Raw genomic sequence first — 17,061 nt, forward strand, 5'->3', positions numbered from 1 at the left:
TTTCTTGCATCTTCTCAATATTTGCCTCCACTCTTTTTCTGAGGTCCTAGATCATCTTCACTATCATTATTCTGAATTCATTTGCTGGAAGATTGCCTATCTCCACTTCATTTAGTTGTTTTTCTGGGGTTTTATCTTGTTCCTTCATCTGGTACATAGCCCTCTGCCTTGTCATCTTGTCTATGTTTCTGTGAATGTGTTTTTTGTTCCACAGGCTGCAGGATTGTAGTTCAAAGTCCTTAATGTGTTTGAAACATTTATCAATCCATACTACACCCCATAATAATGCATCTGTGTTTCCGGTTTATGACTCTAAAGAAAACTACACAGCTAGGCTGCCCAACTTCATCATACCTCATTCATGCTATGCCTAGATTTGTCTCAGTTACTCACTTGATCTTGAAAGAGTTTTACTGAAGAGAGGAAGCACCCAGATGTTTTTAATGTTACATATGTACTTCAAACTGAAAAACTGGACTCATGTCATTTTTTCCCATTTTCTGTTTGTTTGTTTTCCATAAAAAATTGAGATAATTAGTGACAGGGTCCTTATTGGAATGTGTGCTAGAGCACCTTTGTGTGTCGTATGTGCTTTAGAAAACATTATAATGCTTTATTGGTAAGGGTGATACATACAAGTTTAAGTTGAAATTTAAGAGAAGCAAATCATTGCTTTAGAAAATTAACATTCATTTCACAAACTATTTTACAGCTGAAATAATGTTGGCTTTTATTTTTAAATGAACCAGAGGATATAATAGAGTGATGAGAGTGGTTCACATAAGCTTTTAATAGGATTCAGACATCATCTTCTCCAAAGCTTGCATATTTATTTATACATGTGGGTTGTCATAGTGCAGTTTTATAAGCTGTATTCTTGGCTTTTACCTTTATTTTTATTCACAGCAGAGAGGTAAAATGCCTTGAGACCCTTAGGAATGAAAGGAGGGAAGAATTTTTAAAACCCCACAGCTGTCTCGTATTGGCAAATGAAGCAGTTATTACCGTAAATCCTCTCTGTTACTTACTCAGGAATGAAGTGTCATGAATAATCAATTTTTCAGTTAGTAACTGAGAGTTAACAAATTATTACTATACATTAATGTTCAAAAAACAAGAATTCAATACTTTAATAATAAAATACATTGATTGAATGAATTTTGGTTCCTAAAGGAATGGGGATCATCAGTATGCAGTGTTGTCATCATTTGACTGTGAAAAGACAGGAGTAAAGATTAAAACATGATTCTTGTTAATAAAATGTTAATAGGATTGACATTTGAATGACAGGAGCCAGGGGGTGTGTGCATGTATGCCAGTAATTAATGTTAATGCCAGGCACTGATGTAAGTACTTTGCATTAAGTAACACATCTAAATCTCAAAACAACTCTGTGGTGTGGATACTGTTCACATCCTGATTTCACAGATGAGATGTCTGAAGCAAAGCGAAGCTGAGTACCTTGCTCAAGGTTACACAGCTAGTAAGTGCCAAAGATAAGATTCAAGGCAGCAAGCCTGGCTTTAGAACCCTGCTCTTTACCCCATGAGAGTGTGAGTGTGTGTGTGTATGTGTGTTACTTTCCACTCCTACATTCTGGTTTACTCCATGCATTTTGTAAGTGAAGAAGATCTACACATAAGCTGTAAGATGGAATAATTGGAGTGATACCTACATGATGATGCTCATGATATGCAAACTTTTTAGAAATGGCTAATGACTAGTCAATTTTAACTGTTTTAGGAAAAAAAATTAGAATAAGCCCTGCTCAAACATGACAGGGATTTGGAAAGCTAGAGGGAAACATAGCTTGTTAGACAGGCAACAGTAATTACTATTAAAATGTCTACAGGAAAAAGTTGTTTGGAACTGGACATAGAGGAAACCCTAGAAAGATTTATGGGCATTGGCAGCTAGAAAAGTGTAATCTCCAGCATTGTTCCATAGAATGTGTTTTTCCCCTTCCTAATCCTGATTTAATATATTCAATGTGGTTTCAGGATAGAAAATTAACTCGGCCAAAACAGAAGCTTTTCCTCATAATTGCTTGTATTTGAAAAGGCATGTTGAGGATCCTCTTGAGTAAAATATTACCCCTAGTCTGAAAGCAATCAGTAGCTCTTGCAACTGTTTATAAGCGATATTTGAAATAAACAGCCTCAGTTCTTTTCACCGAAGTCCTCCTTTATAAAATTTAATACACTGAAGTGCAGCGCATCATGATATTGATGTATGACATACACCAGCAGTAAGCATGGAGTTGTTCTTTTTTAGCCTTAATCCTATCCTGGTAGATTTTCAAGAATTCTTTGCTGCGTGATCCCAGTCTGGGGGCTAAGGGAAGCCATTTGGTTCTTTATGCCTGTGCATATAGCAGACAGTGTAGAAAAATAGCAGGCATGGAAGCCCCTTAAGATCAAATCTAAAGGCCAGCTATTAAGTGATGGTAGGTGGTGTCCAGGGATCTCTGGGGACTCACCAGAGAGCATGACGCCCCCTGCCACCTGGGTTTTGTTTGAAGTATATCTGTTCTAGGGTGGAGAAGATTTTAAAGTGCTTTATAAAATGGAAAACATGAAACACTGTTGAGGAATTGCTGTTATAAAGGATTAAACGAGCAGATGAAGTATTCTCGTGTTTGAAGTAAGCATTTAGTAGGAAAGATCGCTTCCCTCACAGATAACAAAGTAGGAAAGTTAAGTAAACCCAAGGGATGGCTGATCTCACTAGTATCTTTAAGAGAGAATGAGGGAAAGTGCTAGCCCTCATTTAACTGCACTTTTTCCTACTCTTAACTGTGATAATTCCCAAGAGAAATGATGATCAGCTCACACTTAAAAAATATACACAGGACTCTAGGGGCTTTAGTTCTAGAAGACATGACCCAGTCTTCTATAACCAACTCACAAAGTTAATGAGGCTAAGATTGGCATACATTTCCTCTTTTCAAGTATTAGATAACATTTGAAATAAGAGGATATGCAGCATAATCCCTAGAGTAATATTAACTCACGCTCTAAATGCAAGTTATTAAAGTGTTTCAAGACGCTGTTCCTCTGATCTACCAAAGGTATAGCCTCTGAGCTACAGCTTTAGCATGTGGGTCTTAGTTTCTGCAGATACCAGACTTGTTTGAAAGGAATTGCACTGGCCAGGTGTCTTTTCTTTGCAATTTGATATTCTTATCAGTAGCTCTTCATCAGAGCCAGCATTTCATTGTCTAATCTGAGCCCTGACCAAGTGTCCTTCACCTTTATGAGAAGCACTAAACTGTTAGGACCAACAGAAGGCATCAGTGGCGTGGACCTACACCGGGTCTATTAGAGCTCTTCACAGTGACTGCTAGACAGATGAGTGCACCAAGAATGTCACCTGCTTTCTTTGTGCCTGCACTTTATATGGTGCTGATATCACTGTGCTGTCAGTAATCTTAAATGGCTGAGACACAAGCTTGAAACAGCTGGAGGGTTTCGATATCACCAGTGTGCTTGGGTGAAGCACAGAGCAGGATGAGAATGTTTGTAGACAGATCAGAAGAAGTAGGAAGAGGTACAGAAAGAAGACATCTAAGCATTTGATTTTTATGGACAGCACCAGGAGGCTGAGGCCTGTCTTGTCATTTTCATTCCATTAACTTCAGCAGTTAATACAATGCCAGGTCCATAGTTGGTGCTTAATAAATATTTGTTGAATGAACAAATGAATGAATGAATGGAGAGTAGCCTCCTGTTACTACTCTAGCTACCATCTAAGCAAACTAAAAACAATAACAAACATAACTAGGTGGAATGGGGAAAGGGTGGGAATCCAACTCATTTCATGTCTTTTAGGATGTAAAAGAGTCAGTCACATCTCTTTCCCTTCAACCTCTGATGCAATCGAGCATGAACTCAGAAATGAGACAGGGCTCGTAATATTCACTTTACACCTGGTAAAGCTGAGTAAAGAGCATACTGTTTAGACCTGGACATAAAGTGGGCTTCCTTCTTCTTGCACCCGATTTGAATTTACCTCCCTAGACTCAAAGAACATCTGGACAGCCAAAGAATGGATTATGACATGAGAAACATGATTGAGAAGAGAGAGCGCGTGATGTGGGAAGACTCCCAGAAAGCTCAACATGGTACATATATAGGGAACACTTTGCTAATTCTCCCCAGTCTGAGGAGCCAGTGAGGGAGGAGAGAGGCAGGAAATGGGAAGAGGAAGAATATGGTTCCCTCTGTACTTTCTGTCCCTTTAGATCAGGCATCAGTGATGAGACAAAGTGACTCATTCAACACTCATGGAGATTCACAGTCTAATGGGGTTTGGACATTTATTGAGTAGTTACTATGTGCTAGGGACTATTGTACTGATCAGAATGATTTACAGTAACTGTGGAGTAGCTACTGCTATTTTCATTTTATAGATAAAGATGCTCAGGCACAGAAAGGTTTAGTAAGTGGGGTAAGATCTCACAGCTGGGAAGTGGCAGAGCTAGGCTTCAATCCCAGGCAGTGATTCGTGAACCCGTGCTTCTTAATGACTACTATGCCGAAGGAGTTATCACCTATTATGGTAGTCTGAATAAAAGACTAGGAGCTCTTCCTAATTTGACAGTTACAAAGCAGTACACTGTAGGGCACTGAGGGAAGAAAGGAGGAAAGTATATATCTCCTTTTTTTTAATTTTCATCTCTTTTCCTATTTAGCTCTGGAAATAGATAACAGAGAAAAGAAGACACATCTTCAGAGTGCTCATTGCCTTTCTTAATTTACATTTCCGCTTCTTTGGGCCAATATTATTAAATTAAGGGTGTGGAGTCACAACTAGTTTCCTCCCCACGTTACCTGTATTAAAAGTACTGGAGTATTTGGAAAGCCAGCACTGTGCCTGGCTTTAATCTGAAGACTGACTGGATGCACTAGTCGGTGTAGTGTTTACATCCAGGCTTTGTGGAGAGTAACTACAGTGACTAGGAATGGGAATCCTGCCCTGAAGACCCTGTCATTTAGTTAAAGAAATGGAAACACACACTCAACACACACACTCAAAACACAAACAAAATTTAGACAGTTACAGAACAGCACACTAGAAAGTACCAACCTGCTTAAAAAGCAGGTGATCATGCTGTATGGGGTTAATCAGAGAAAACTTTCATTTTTTATATTTCCATTCATCTGAAAGGAAAAAAAATTAATTAATGAGCCTTTAAAGTTTCAACTAGGGAACAGTTTATTTGAAACTTAGGTTGGAACAACCCATGCCCCCGCCTTTAGGAAGTTCTTGTCTCCGTATCACTCAAAACTATTAAGACCCATTCTTGGGCATTAGCTGAACATCTCTAGTGGCTCCAGCAGTACCCGTAATCTGAACATGATTTTTCCCACCAGAGTACATGAAGAGAGTCTTCAAAAGCACCTAACCTACAAGGAAATAACTTGCAGATCTGAAGTACCAAAGGTTTTTACATCGGTGTAGGCTGGTGGTAAAATAAGTGAATAATGTTAAGGAATCATCTCTAAAATGCAGAATTACAGAGAAGTGCTTTGAGAGCTTCTTACATCTGTGGAGATTTGTATCATCTCCATAGACGTTTGAGATGCATCGAGGTCTTGATTGGTCAAGATGAATAGGACTAATGATCCCTCAGAAATCCAAAGGCTTCGTATTAATTACTTCTCAACAGCTGGCTATATTTATAGTACTACTGGGGATAAGCAGCTGAGTAAGGAAACTGCAGATTTAGAAGTGTCCCTAAACAATTTACCCTCCCTTCCCAGAGTTGTAGCTACAGAAGGAAACAGAATAGAAAAAATGTGGTTCAGAGCTTCCATACTGAAAGCCAGGACATATTCCTGTTACAGCAAAGTTTTATTTGTTTTTGTCTTTCAAGTAAATTAGTTTTCAACATTTCAAAACCAAGAGATTCGTGGGATGAGCTGTGAGGCAGTGCCAGACATCCTGAACTTCTTATAAAGAATGACATCTGTCCCTGGTGTTCAAAACAGTGCTGTCCTTAGACCATTCTGCTGTGATGGATAGTTTCTTTGCTGTCCATACACAGCCACTAGCCACATGTGGCTATCAAGCATTTGAAATGTGGCTAGTATGACTGAGAAACTGAATTTTAAATCTGTTTACCTTTAACTAACTTAAGTTTCTATAGATACTTATGGTTAGAATCTGTCACATTGGACACTGCAGTTCTGAGCAACCAAACAGGCTCCGGGAGTTATAAGGTCAAAGTAACAGATATCTGGGTTTCTACCAGCCTCTGAGATCACACGAGATTAGTAGGTTCTTTTCTCATTTTTTGGAGGACATTTGTCCAGCCTCTCTTCCCCGAACTCAGACTCATATATCCAGCTGCCTACTTGACATCTTCACTTGGATGTCTAATGAACATCTCAAACCTGACCTGTCCAAGGTCTGGCTCCCTCTTTCTGCCACCTCCCTGCCAGGCCCCGTGTTAGACACTTCTAGTGCTCGTCCATATCGGGTTGTCCCTCTCCTTCTGGGGTCCCGGGAGGACAAGACCTCTCAACTTCATTGTAGTTAGATGAGGCCACCTCTTCTGGTCCAGGGGCTCCGGGTGGAACCCCTGGACCAGAAGAGGTCACTTCCAAGCCAAAGCATGCAATTGCTGGTATGGTGCCCTGCAGTACTCTTCATGTTATATATGTCCCTAATAAAGTCCTATATATTCAGTCCCATCCTAGAGGACCTGGACTAACACATGTAGCCAAATTTATCTTTGAAAGTTGCTGTTTTTGAATACTCCTCCTCTACATAAACTGACAGTCAATTAATATCAGATCTAAATTTCTATGTCTAGTTTTTAATAATTTGAACCCCCAAGGAGTCCAGCCTAACCAGGTCATCCTCTAGTCTTCTTGTCCACGAGGATTTGCTCAGATAATTCCACGTGCTGGGAGTACTCTCTGCATTTGCTCCATTTCGGGCTTCCCACAAATGAAGCTCCGCTTTCAGTCCACACCCCACCCGTAACTACTTCCTGATGGTGTTTTTTTTCCCCTGGGATAGAGCGGATACTCTGCCCACCTGTCTGTCCCTTCTCCACCAAGTCAGCTTCCAAGGCTGTGAATAACTACGGAATTAACATACCATTTCTAAAACAATTACTGACTTCACATGCTTAATTCTAAATGGTACTTTACTGATATTACTTAAATTTGTCTGGTTTTGCATGTAAAATAGAGATGATATCCCTCTAACAACTTTCCTATACCCTCTGGGAAATAAAGTAAGACATCATCCAGAGTAGGAATAATCTCTTGTTCCTGAAGGAAGGTACTCATTACTTAACAGAATTAGGATATTATCCAAATATTTATTGTAAAGTCACCTTTAATGACTTGAGAATTAATGGGAAAATAATGGATTCGATTTTGCTTTATTGATTTCTCAGCATATCTCTTCAGGTGGATTATTTTTTAAATATATCAGAATGTTTAAGTCATTTATATGAGCAAATCTAACAAGATAGTAAAATTAAGACCAAAAGCATGAGTTTTCATGGCTTTGTGACAGTCATTATCATGGAGTGGACCAGCTGAAAAATAGAAGAATATTTAACTTAAATTTTATATCAATGAAAATGTCAAACTTCATCCAGATTCATAAAAGGTAGGGTGGTCTTCCATTTTTTAACAAAATAATTCTGAAGTCTAAAACAATTTGGAGCATATTTTTACAATTAAATTCAATCAATTTTAAATCTCATTTCAATCTTTTCTGGTCTAGAAGAAGAGGTGAAAGGGGTAGAAGAAGGAAGCAAATCTTGATTAGTCTACCTTTTGCTTAGCAAACAGTACAGAAGGACATTTTATCTGCTGCTCAGATTTAAGCCCAAGAATATTCTTGATTAAGTAACATATTCTGTGATTAAAGAAAAAAACATTAAAAAGTTTAAACTCCGTTCATCATCCTGTATTGAGGCTCGTGACCAGTTTTGATGGTTGTTATCCTAGAAGCCAGTAAGAAACATTCCTTCTCATTATATTAAATGTCCTTTAGGGACTGGAATCGTATTTGGAGATGAGTTTATGAATGGGTACAACTGTAATCTTCCCTCCCAAACCTGGCCCTCCCCTAGAGGTGTTTGCCATCTCAGAGGACGGCACCATTGCCCATCTAGCTCTTGAAGTTAGGCATCTGGGAGTCATCTTGATATTTCCCTCTCAGTCGTTCCCCACCAGGTTCTGTTGACTTTTACCTTCCAAGACAAGTATCTTTCCAGTTCAGTCTCACATCATCTCTGCTGCAGCTACTCTTGTCTCTCGCTTGTGCTCCTGAACTATCCTCCTGAAATTGCTCCTCCTGCATCCACTGTGCCATATACTCTTTTCCAAACCCTACAGTTCAATTACGGTGAACTTTTAAAAACACAAATTTAATTATGCTCTTGAATGGTGCTTTTCAAATAAAACCCATAATCCTGAGCTGGTTTGCAAGACCCTGTGTGGTCTACCTTCAGCCTACCTCCCCAGCTTTGAAGAGAGCTGTATTCTTTAGGAGTAGGCTTACTAGCATAAGGGGAATGCACCTAAAATAACAGTGGCTTTAACACAACAGAATTTCTGTCTTGCGTAAGGCAATCGGTGTGTGGCAGCTTCACAGTCCTTCGGGTTCTAAGCTTCTTTGATCATGATGCTTTACCATCCTCATCACAGAGCTGCCACGTCATGGTCTAAAATGGCTGCCCCAGCTACACCATCACATCTGCATTCCAGCCAGGAAGGAAGAAATGGCAGGTCCCCTCCCTTCAAGAATATTTTCTGAATTTACCCCCATTATTCCCACTGTGTCTTATTGGTCAGAACTTACCCATGCACATGGCCATACCCATCTGCAAAGGAGACTGTTCTCGGCCGCCATGTGCCTAGCTAAAAGCCAGGGCAGTATTGTTTAGAGAAGAGGGAGATAGATTTGGGGGGACCACTTAGCAGTGTCTATTATAAGAGCTAAATCCTTATCTTCCAGAGTGGGATGTGAATCAAAAATAACTGATAAAGAAAAATCAAGAGAAAGTACATAGCATATTATTAGAAATATGGAGGCAGATATTAGAGCAAATAGATAAAATGATTGAAAGCGGTTGCTTCTGGGAGACAGGAATAGACTGGGGCAGGAGACTGCAAATGCATATTAAGCCTTATAGTACTGTTTGACTTCTTCCATGAAGAACAAATTTATTTTGAGAAAAATTACATTTTGAAAAGAGTTTTTAAAAGCATGGACTGAGGCCACGGTTGTGAGTACACATAAGGACTGGATGAGTTTACCCTGCAGAGCCCTTGAAGTTGTGTTTTTATTTCCCACCTTGCCAATTATCGCTCAGCCTTCAGTATTTATGCAAACGTGTTGTTATATGCGTGAATATTGTCAAAGGTTAGAAGATCATAAGAATCAAGTTCAAGATATTTGGTCACAGGCAATTCCCCCATTTTTTCTATTACTAAATTAGGCCACCTGGGGTATAAAATATTGATGAGGCATTAAATGTCTTTGACTTAGGCATTTTGTCTTATTTTCCTGACCTAGGCTGATTTGTAATAGGTTGTCCAGGAGGATTTTTCTGATTGGCAGCAGCACTCCTCACTTGAAACCCTTTTCATCCTTTAGTGTCTTGTAGCAGGGAAGAAGGTAGGCACTGTAAACTACAACCTGCAGAAGATTGCTTCATCAAAATATGCAGACACAGAGGCCCAGAATGAAAAGACAGAGAGAAATAGAACCTGAGGTGATGGAAAGCTAATTCTCTGCTGATCAAAAAGAAAAAAAAAATTTTCATCTAAATGAAATATTGTGAGACTTGAGAAATGATTACCTGCTTTTCATGAGAAATGCATCAAACCTTAAAATTGCACACCTTAATGGGTTTTGTTTGTTAAGTGTTTAGGCCAAGAGGAATTGCTGATAATAAGAGACAAAGGTCTGAAAAGGAAAACCTTCATTGGGCTTGTATTTAATCACTTTTTATTTTCTCAGATCTCAGTCATGTCATTATCTGGCCTCGGTGCCTACATAACTTAATTAGGGGAGTACAGGCAGTGATGGGAACAGGAGGGCAAAATGAAAGGGTAACAATTTAAACGGACTGCCTGCAGATGCCTGGTATGGATGGAGATGAAGCCTATTAAGGACCTAATTCTAGAAGAAGCTCTTGACATTGATCATTTGTGAAAAGCAGAATTGTTTTCTTACCCACGTACAGGTTTTGTACACTTATGTCTACAAAGCTTAAGTATTGGTACATCTGATCAGCAGCTTGTAGAATTACTAACACCAAGTCACTCTGAAAGAATAGACAAGGTTATTAACTTTGGCAGAAAATGAAAATTTGGCCTTAATATACATGTGAAATTGAATTGTCTATAGCACAAAGCTTTGGAAATTACCCATGCAAGATAAGAAAACTATCTAAATTTAAAATTGTCCTCAGTACAGTGAAAAGTAATTTTGCAAACTGCATTTTTACTGCATTGAAATCCGTAAAGAGATTGGCTCTGTGAATTTAGATTTAGACAGAGGTTCAGTGTCTTCTAAAACTGGTAAATGAGATGGAAAATGTACTTTAAGGGGAGAAATGAGTTTCTGGAAATGCTGCCGGAAGGCAGGCTCCCTACCCCACATCCTTGAGTCTGCCCTGAGACTAGTCAGCTTCAGAGGAAAGGCTCAATCTACTGTGGCAGGCATTTGGAATGAGGACATGCAGACAAGGCCTCAGTTACATATAGCAGGCTTCAAGAGTAGGATAAGCAAATCAAGTAAAGCCCAAAGCAAAAGGCATTGGCAGCTTTTCTAGTTAGCATAATTCCTCAAGTGGCTGGGTCCTTGACAGTGAAAAAAAAAAACTGGGAAACTGAATATATTTTCTTAGATGTCAAATAACTTAATAGTTTTCTTATAATCCCCTGCCTGGAACAATACTGGGATAGAGGATTTGGTTACTCTACCTGTCTTCTCATGCAAAAAATGATCTTCTGTATAAAGAAAAATCTAGTTTTTCATTCCCTAGTCTTTGGATTTCTTTAGCTCATAAGAACAAACATTTCTTGTTTATTATTAATTACATAAATTATTATTTGTAAAATAAATAGGTGATTATTTACCAAAGGTTGATTACCTATCATTTTAACCATCAAAAAGAATACATCAGCACAATAGCCAAGAGTGCAACAAGGATTAATATTAAACTTGGGTTTAGAGTTCTCAGAGTTCCTATTTTAATTTAGAGTTGTAATGATGAGGAAACTGAGAACAAGGAAGTGTCTGCCTACTGTTCTTAGAGCTGCTTAGTAATAAAGGTGAGTCTAGACTAAGGTCATCTGAACTTCCAGATAATTTACGTATTTGTTATAGCTTATCAAAAATCAACACTGCTGAGTAGACAGTACACCAAAATAATACAGTCAACTGCTCTTTCCTCATCTGTACATGATTTTCTTTTTGCTTTTCAGGTATTGCTGTGCTCTACTTACACCTCTATGATGTGTTTGGGGACCCTACCTACCTACAGAAGGCACATGACTATGTAAAGCAAAGTCTGAACTGTTTGACCAAGCATTCCATCACCTTCCTTTGTGGGGATGGGGGTCCCCTGGCAGTGGCTGCTGTGGTGCATCACAAGATGAACAATGAGAAGCGGGCAGAAGACTGCATCACCCGGTAATCATGTTTCTTTCTGAGAATTGTTATCTAAACATTATGCCTTAATTCTGTGTGTGTTAGCAAAAGAACACTTTATTGAATTTAATTTTCTCTGAGCAGTAAATCTTACTGCTGTCATTTGATCAATCACATTATTCCTGAGTTGTAGTTAAGGAACAACCATTATAATCCTTGTTTTATTGCAAAGTATAATGACACTGGGCTTCCCTGGTGGCGCAGTGGTTAAGAATTCGCCTGCCAAGGCCGGGGACACGGGTTTGAGTCCTGGTCCGGGAAGATCCCACGTGCTGAGGAGTAACTAAGCCCATGTGCCACAACTACCGAGCCTGCGCTCTAGAGCCCACAAGCCACAACTACTGAAGCCCGCACGCCCTAGAGCCCGTGCTCCGCAACAGAAGAAGCCACCGCAATGAGAAGCCCGCACACTGCAACCAAGAGTAGTCCCCACTCGCCACAACTAGAGAAAACCCACGTGCAGCAAGGAATACCCAACACAGCCAAAAAATTAATTAATTAATTAAAAAAATTAAAAAAAAGAAGATATAATGACACTGAAATGTTCCAGATCAAACATCAGTTCCTTAGCATAAATGAGATCAAAAGCCTAATCATGTGATTACTAATCCAAGGTGCTATCCAGGATCAATAATTTGAAGAAACATGGTGCACGTGCTGCAGTGGGCTGAGAGAGGCCTCCGAAGGGAACAGAGTCAAAACTGCTTTGCTTACAGGCAAATGACATGCAAATCCAGATTTTCATTTTTAATGTAAATCAGGGCAGCCCACTAGAATTCTGTGAATCATGAAGAATTATGAAACTTTTGTACAAATAAACTACAGTTTTTGCTTTAGTAGAGTTTATTGAACACGCTTTCAGAATTCTACTAAGAAATCTGGCTGCCATGCAACTCTTCATGCCGTGCTGTTAGGCTCCCCATAAGTATGCTAACATGCAGATAGTTGCAATTACAGCAGAGATTTCTTTGTTTTGTTGTTTAATAGACTTGACTTTTTAGAGCAGTTTTCAATTCACAGCAAAATTGAGAGGAAGGTACAGAGATTTCCCATACACCCCCTGACCCACACGTGCATAGCCTCCCCTGTTATCAACATCCTCCACCAGAGTACACTTGCTGCAATCGATAAACCTGCATTGACACATCATAATCACCCAAAGTCTGTAGTTCAGTCTTGGCATTGTACATTTCATGGGTTTGGATAAATGTGTAATGACATGTATCCAACATTATAGTATCATACAGAGTAGTTTCACTGCCCTAAAAATCTTCTGCGCTCTGCCTATTAATCCCTTCTCTCTTCTTCCTAACCCCTAGCAACTATTGGTCTTTTTACTGTCTCCACAGTTTTGCCTTTTGCAGAATGTCACAGTGTTGGAATCGTATAGTATGTAGCCTTTTCAGATTGGCTTCTTTCACTTAGTAATATGCATTTAGATTTCTCCATGTCTTTTCATGGCTTGATAGCTCATTTTTTTTTTTAGAGCTGAACAATATTCCATTGTCTGGATGTACCACAGTTTATGTATTCATTCACCTACTGAAGGACACCTTAGTTTCTTCCAAGTTTCGGCAATTATAAACAAAGCTGTTAAAAACATCCATTTGCAGGTTTTTGTGTGGACATAATCCAGCTGTTTCTGGTAAATACCAAGGAGCATGATTGCTGGATTGTATGGTAAGACTATGTTTAGTTTTAGGAGAAACTTACAAACTGTCTTCAAAAGTGGCTGTGCTATTTTGCATTCCCAGCAGCAGTGAATGAGAGTTCCTGTTGCTCCACATCTTTGGCAGCATTTGGTGTTGTCAGTGTTCCAGATTTTGGCCATTTTAATAGATGTGTACTCGTATCTCATTGTTAGCTTAATTTGCATTTCTCTGATGACATACGTCTCGGGGCATCTTTTCATATACTTTTTTGCCATTTGTATATCTTCTTTGGTGAAGTGTCTGTTAAAGTTCAGCCCATTTTTTAAGTGGGTCTGGCAACATTTTAATTAGTGATCATCTCTGAGTTGACCATGGTTTTTGATTCCCACTATTCATTCTTATAAATTACTGTTAGAATAGCATTATCATTTCTGATTTTATTTGTTGAGGATCCCTCTGCTTTAGAGGTTCACAAGCTAGTCTCATTCAATGAATCACTCTTAACTTTCATAAAAATAAATTGTAGTGGCCTTTATAGTCTATTATTATAATGCCAGCCTCTCTCAAAATATGTACAGCCAAATAGTAATAGTTTGGTATGTGAAGAATGTTAATAGGCATTAAATGAAAACAAGAGTTGTGTATTCAGACACAGTGGGGAAACGCTAATTAAACAAAGTTACATATGTGCCTTTACTGACTGCTCAGAGTGTTCAGTAGCTTTTATACTTGGGGGAAACCCAGTGGACTCTAGGGAACAGAATTTGCCACGCTTGTCATGTAGGCAGCCCTTTTTCCTCAGGACATCTTCAGGCCTGTGGTTCTAACACTCTTTGGGGAATAATACCATATATTAATACTGGTTTATTATAAAACACTCTTAAGAGAGTAAACTAAAATTTCTTTTTTTTTTGATACCTTGGTATTGAAGGTGTTTTTCTTATTTATATCTTTTTTATTACATTTCAACAGTATTTTATTTATAGACTTGCTAAGGTTAAAAATATAAAATGTGGATATATGATAGGAAATAGCCTGTTTGTGGATGCAGATTTAATTTTTTAGATTTCTAGAGTTCATGGCAGACCAGAAAGAAAAAAAGAATTATTTGTAAATTACTTTCACATCTCCTCCCTTTTAAGGGAAAAATTTCTAAGTCTTTTCAGTTCAACTTCAGGAAATCCAACATTACTTGATGTCATCCATTATTTAATAAACCTACTTACTTGTTTTACTTTCCACCTCACCTTTTTCCTCACATCACACAGCCCTTTTATATCACAGACACTCATATTCTCCGTGTGGTGTCTGTGTTGTGCTCTACTGCCAGCATAGTATTTCATCTTACCATTCCTGTATTTGCGTAATATAGTGGTCTTTCAGAATCATAATCTTGAGTTTTAGAAACCAAAAGGACCTTTGGGATTAATGAAAGTCTACTCCTTAGACAAACTGAAATCCAAAGAAATCAGTTTCCCTAAGGTAGGGGTTCTTCGCTTTGGAATTTTGAGAATCTTAGGGCTTCCAGAGGTATATAGAAAACCCCCAAACTGCATTCAACATGGAGAGAACATTTATTACACTTTTCTTGGAGGCGTCTGTGACTCCCCAAAAGGAGTGTGTGTGCATGTGTGTGCGATCATGTTCAAATTGTCCTGCAGTTGTCTGAAGCAAGTGTTGGGGAAGATAATAAATAGCACTAGTTCTTCCTACTGCTTGATTTATACTGTCTGTTTTCTCCCTTCCTTCTATATAGAGATAGCTGGTGTCACTACACAAATAAAGAGCATTGCCTGTTTTGTGCCCAGTTAAGTGACTATAGCATATAGCGTGCTTTGGGGCCAGCACTTAGAGTGATGAACACTTTGGCTTTCTGGTCAGAAAATGTTATACCCTGTTTCTTTTGTAGTGTGATGAGTAAGAAAAGGACTTCTTTTTAAAAAGTTACAAACTTTTGATGACAAAAGGCAAAAACTCTCCCAGTAACACCCTGGGGAAATATTGCTAGGAGTAGAACAGAATTATCCTGTTTTTATATGTCTTTTTTCTTCCCTCAGTGACTTGCCTCTTCTAAAGATCAGTTGCTATTAATATCAACATAGCAAAACAAATAAATGAAGCTGCAATGATACAGGTTTGAGAGTTTCTGAAAACATATTAAATAACCATTTGATTGATAAATGCTGTCATTTCTTCATTTTATCTTAAGAATATAGCATGTAAAACATGGATTTAAAGTCCTGCTTTTAGTAATTGTCAGATCCAACTAATAAGTTTTATTTTTTATTTTTTTAGGGAACGTACCAACAGTTTTTTTCCTTTGTCTTTCTCTTTCTGACTTTGTTTTTAACGTTTATTGAAATATGGTTGATTTACAATATTGTGTTTCAGGTGTACAATAAAGTGATTCAGTTATATATATATAATATATATATTCTTTTTTAGAATCTTTTCTATTATAGGTTATTATAAGATATTGAGTTCAGTTCCCTGTGCTACCTAGTAGGTCCTTGTTGATTATCTATTTTATATGTAGTAGGGTGTATATTTTGATCCCAAACTCCTAATTAATCCCTCCCCCCACCCTTTCCCCTTTGGTAACCATAAGTTTGTTTTCTCTGTCTGTGAGACTGTTTCTGTTTTGTAAATAAGTTCATTTTATCATTTTTTTAATTCCATATATAAGTGATATCATATATTTGTCCTTCTCTGTCTGACTTACTTCATTTATAATAATAATCTCTAGGTCCAGCCATGTTGCTGCAAATGGCATTATTTCATTCTTCTTTATGGCTGAGTAGTATTCCATTGTATATATATACCACATCTTCTTTATTCATTCATCTGTCACTGGACTCTTAGGTTGCTTGGTTGCTTCCATGTCTTGGCTATTGTAAATAGTGCACTATGAACATTGGGTTAGATACATGCAACTAATGAGTTTTAATGAATTTAAATACAGAAAAAATGGAATACTTCCTTCTTAAGTATTATTATAATGAGATGCACTGAACAATACTTTATTTTCGAGTATTTGAAAGGTACCTGCTATCAACTTCCCGGATGCAAATGTGTTTGGTTGCAAAATAATTGGTATGCTAGTTATATATCGCCACCTAGTGGTAATGCAGGTCATAGCATTGGCAAATAAAGGAATGGTGTTTTCTAATTCAGTGGTTCAAACACATTTTATTTAGGTGAGAACATCATTGGAGTTAATGCAATATGCAATAATTGTTTTTATTAACTCCCATAGAGCAGAGTTTGTTTAAAAAATTGATAGTCATTTCCCTCTTTGAATAGTTCTTTCAATACCCTTTACAAAAATCCAGAGTGCTTTTCTATCTCTAAATTCTATACAGTTTGATACATTTATATTAAAACTCGATAATAAATTCTTATGAAAACTCTGAGATGTTCATTCTGTTTACTACAACAGTTAAGTCTGTATCTAGTAACAGATTTTATTAAGTTCTTAACATTACTGAGCTGCCAGTTCTGGTGTGAGAAAAAAATAGAATTTTTCTTAATAAATGTTATTAAGTCATTTAAAAATATTAGGGGTATTGTTTGTGTGTGTGTGTGTGTGTGTGTGTGTGTGTGTGTGTGTAGTATTGAAGTAGAAAAAAATGGTCCATAACCACCCAGATAACTCTGTTGGCACTGGGGGGAAAAAAAGTCAATCAAGGTATTACAAGCAAATTGAAAGCAACCT

The 17,061-nt window shown here is 38.0% G+C and overlaps 1 protein-coding gene across 2 annotated transcripts in view; it reads left to right on the forward strand.

The window, feature by feature from the left end:
• The window catches only part of LANCL1 (LanC like glutathione S-transferase 1), a 44,049-nt gene that overhangs the window by 13,402 nt on the left and 13,586 nt on the right, over positions 1-17,061 (forward strand). For both annotated transcript variants that reach the window (XM_019938988.3, XM_019938987.3), the window contains exon 4: positions 11,469-11,676. In XM_019938988.3, coding sequence (XP_019794547.1) covers positions 11,469-11,676 — 208 coding nt within the window. The remainder of the gene's footprint in view (positions 1-11,468; positions 11,677-17,061) is intronic.

Source organism: Tursiops truncatus, chromosome 7 (genome assembly GCF_011762595.2).
Source record: "Tursiops truncatus isolate mTurTru1 chromosome 7, mTurTru1.mat.Y, whole genome shotgun sequence".
NCBI lineage: Eukaryota > Metazoa > Chordata > Mammalia > Artiodactyla > Delphinidae > Tursiops > Tursiops truncatus.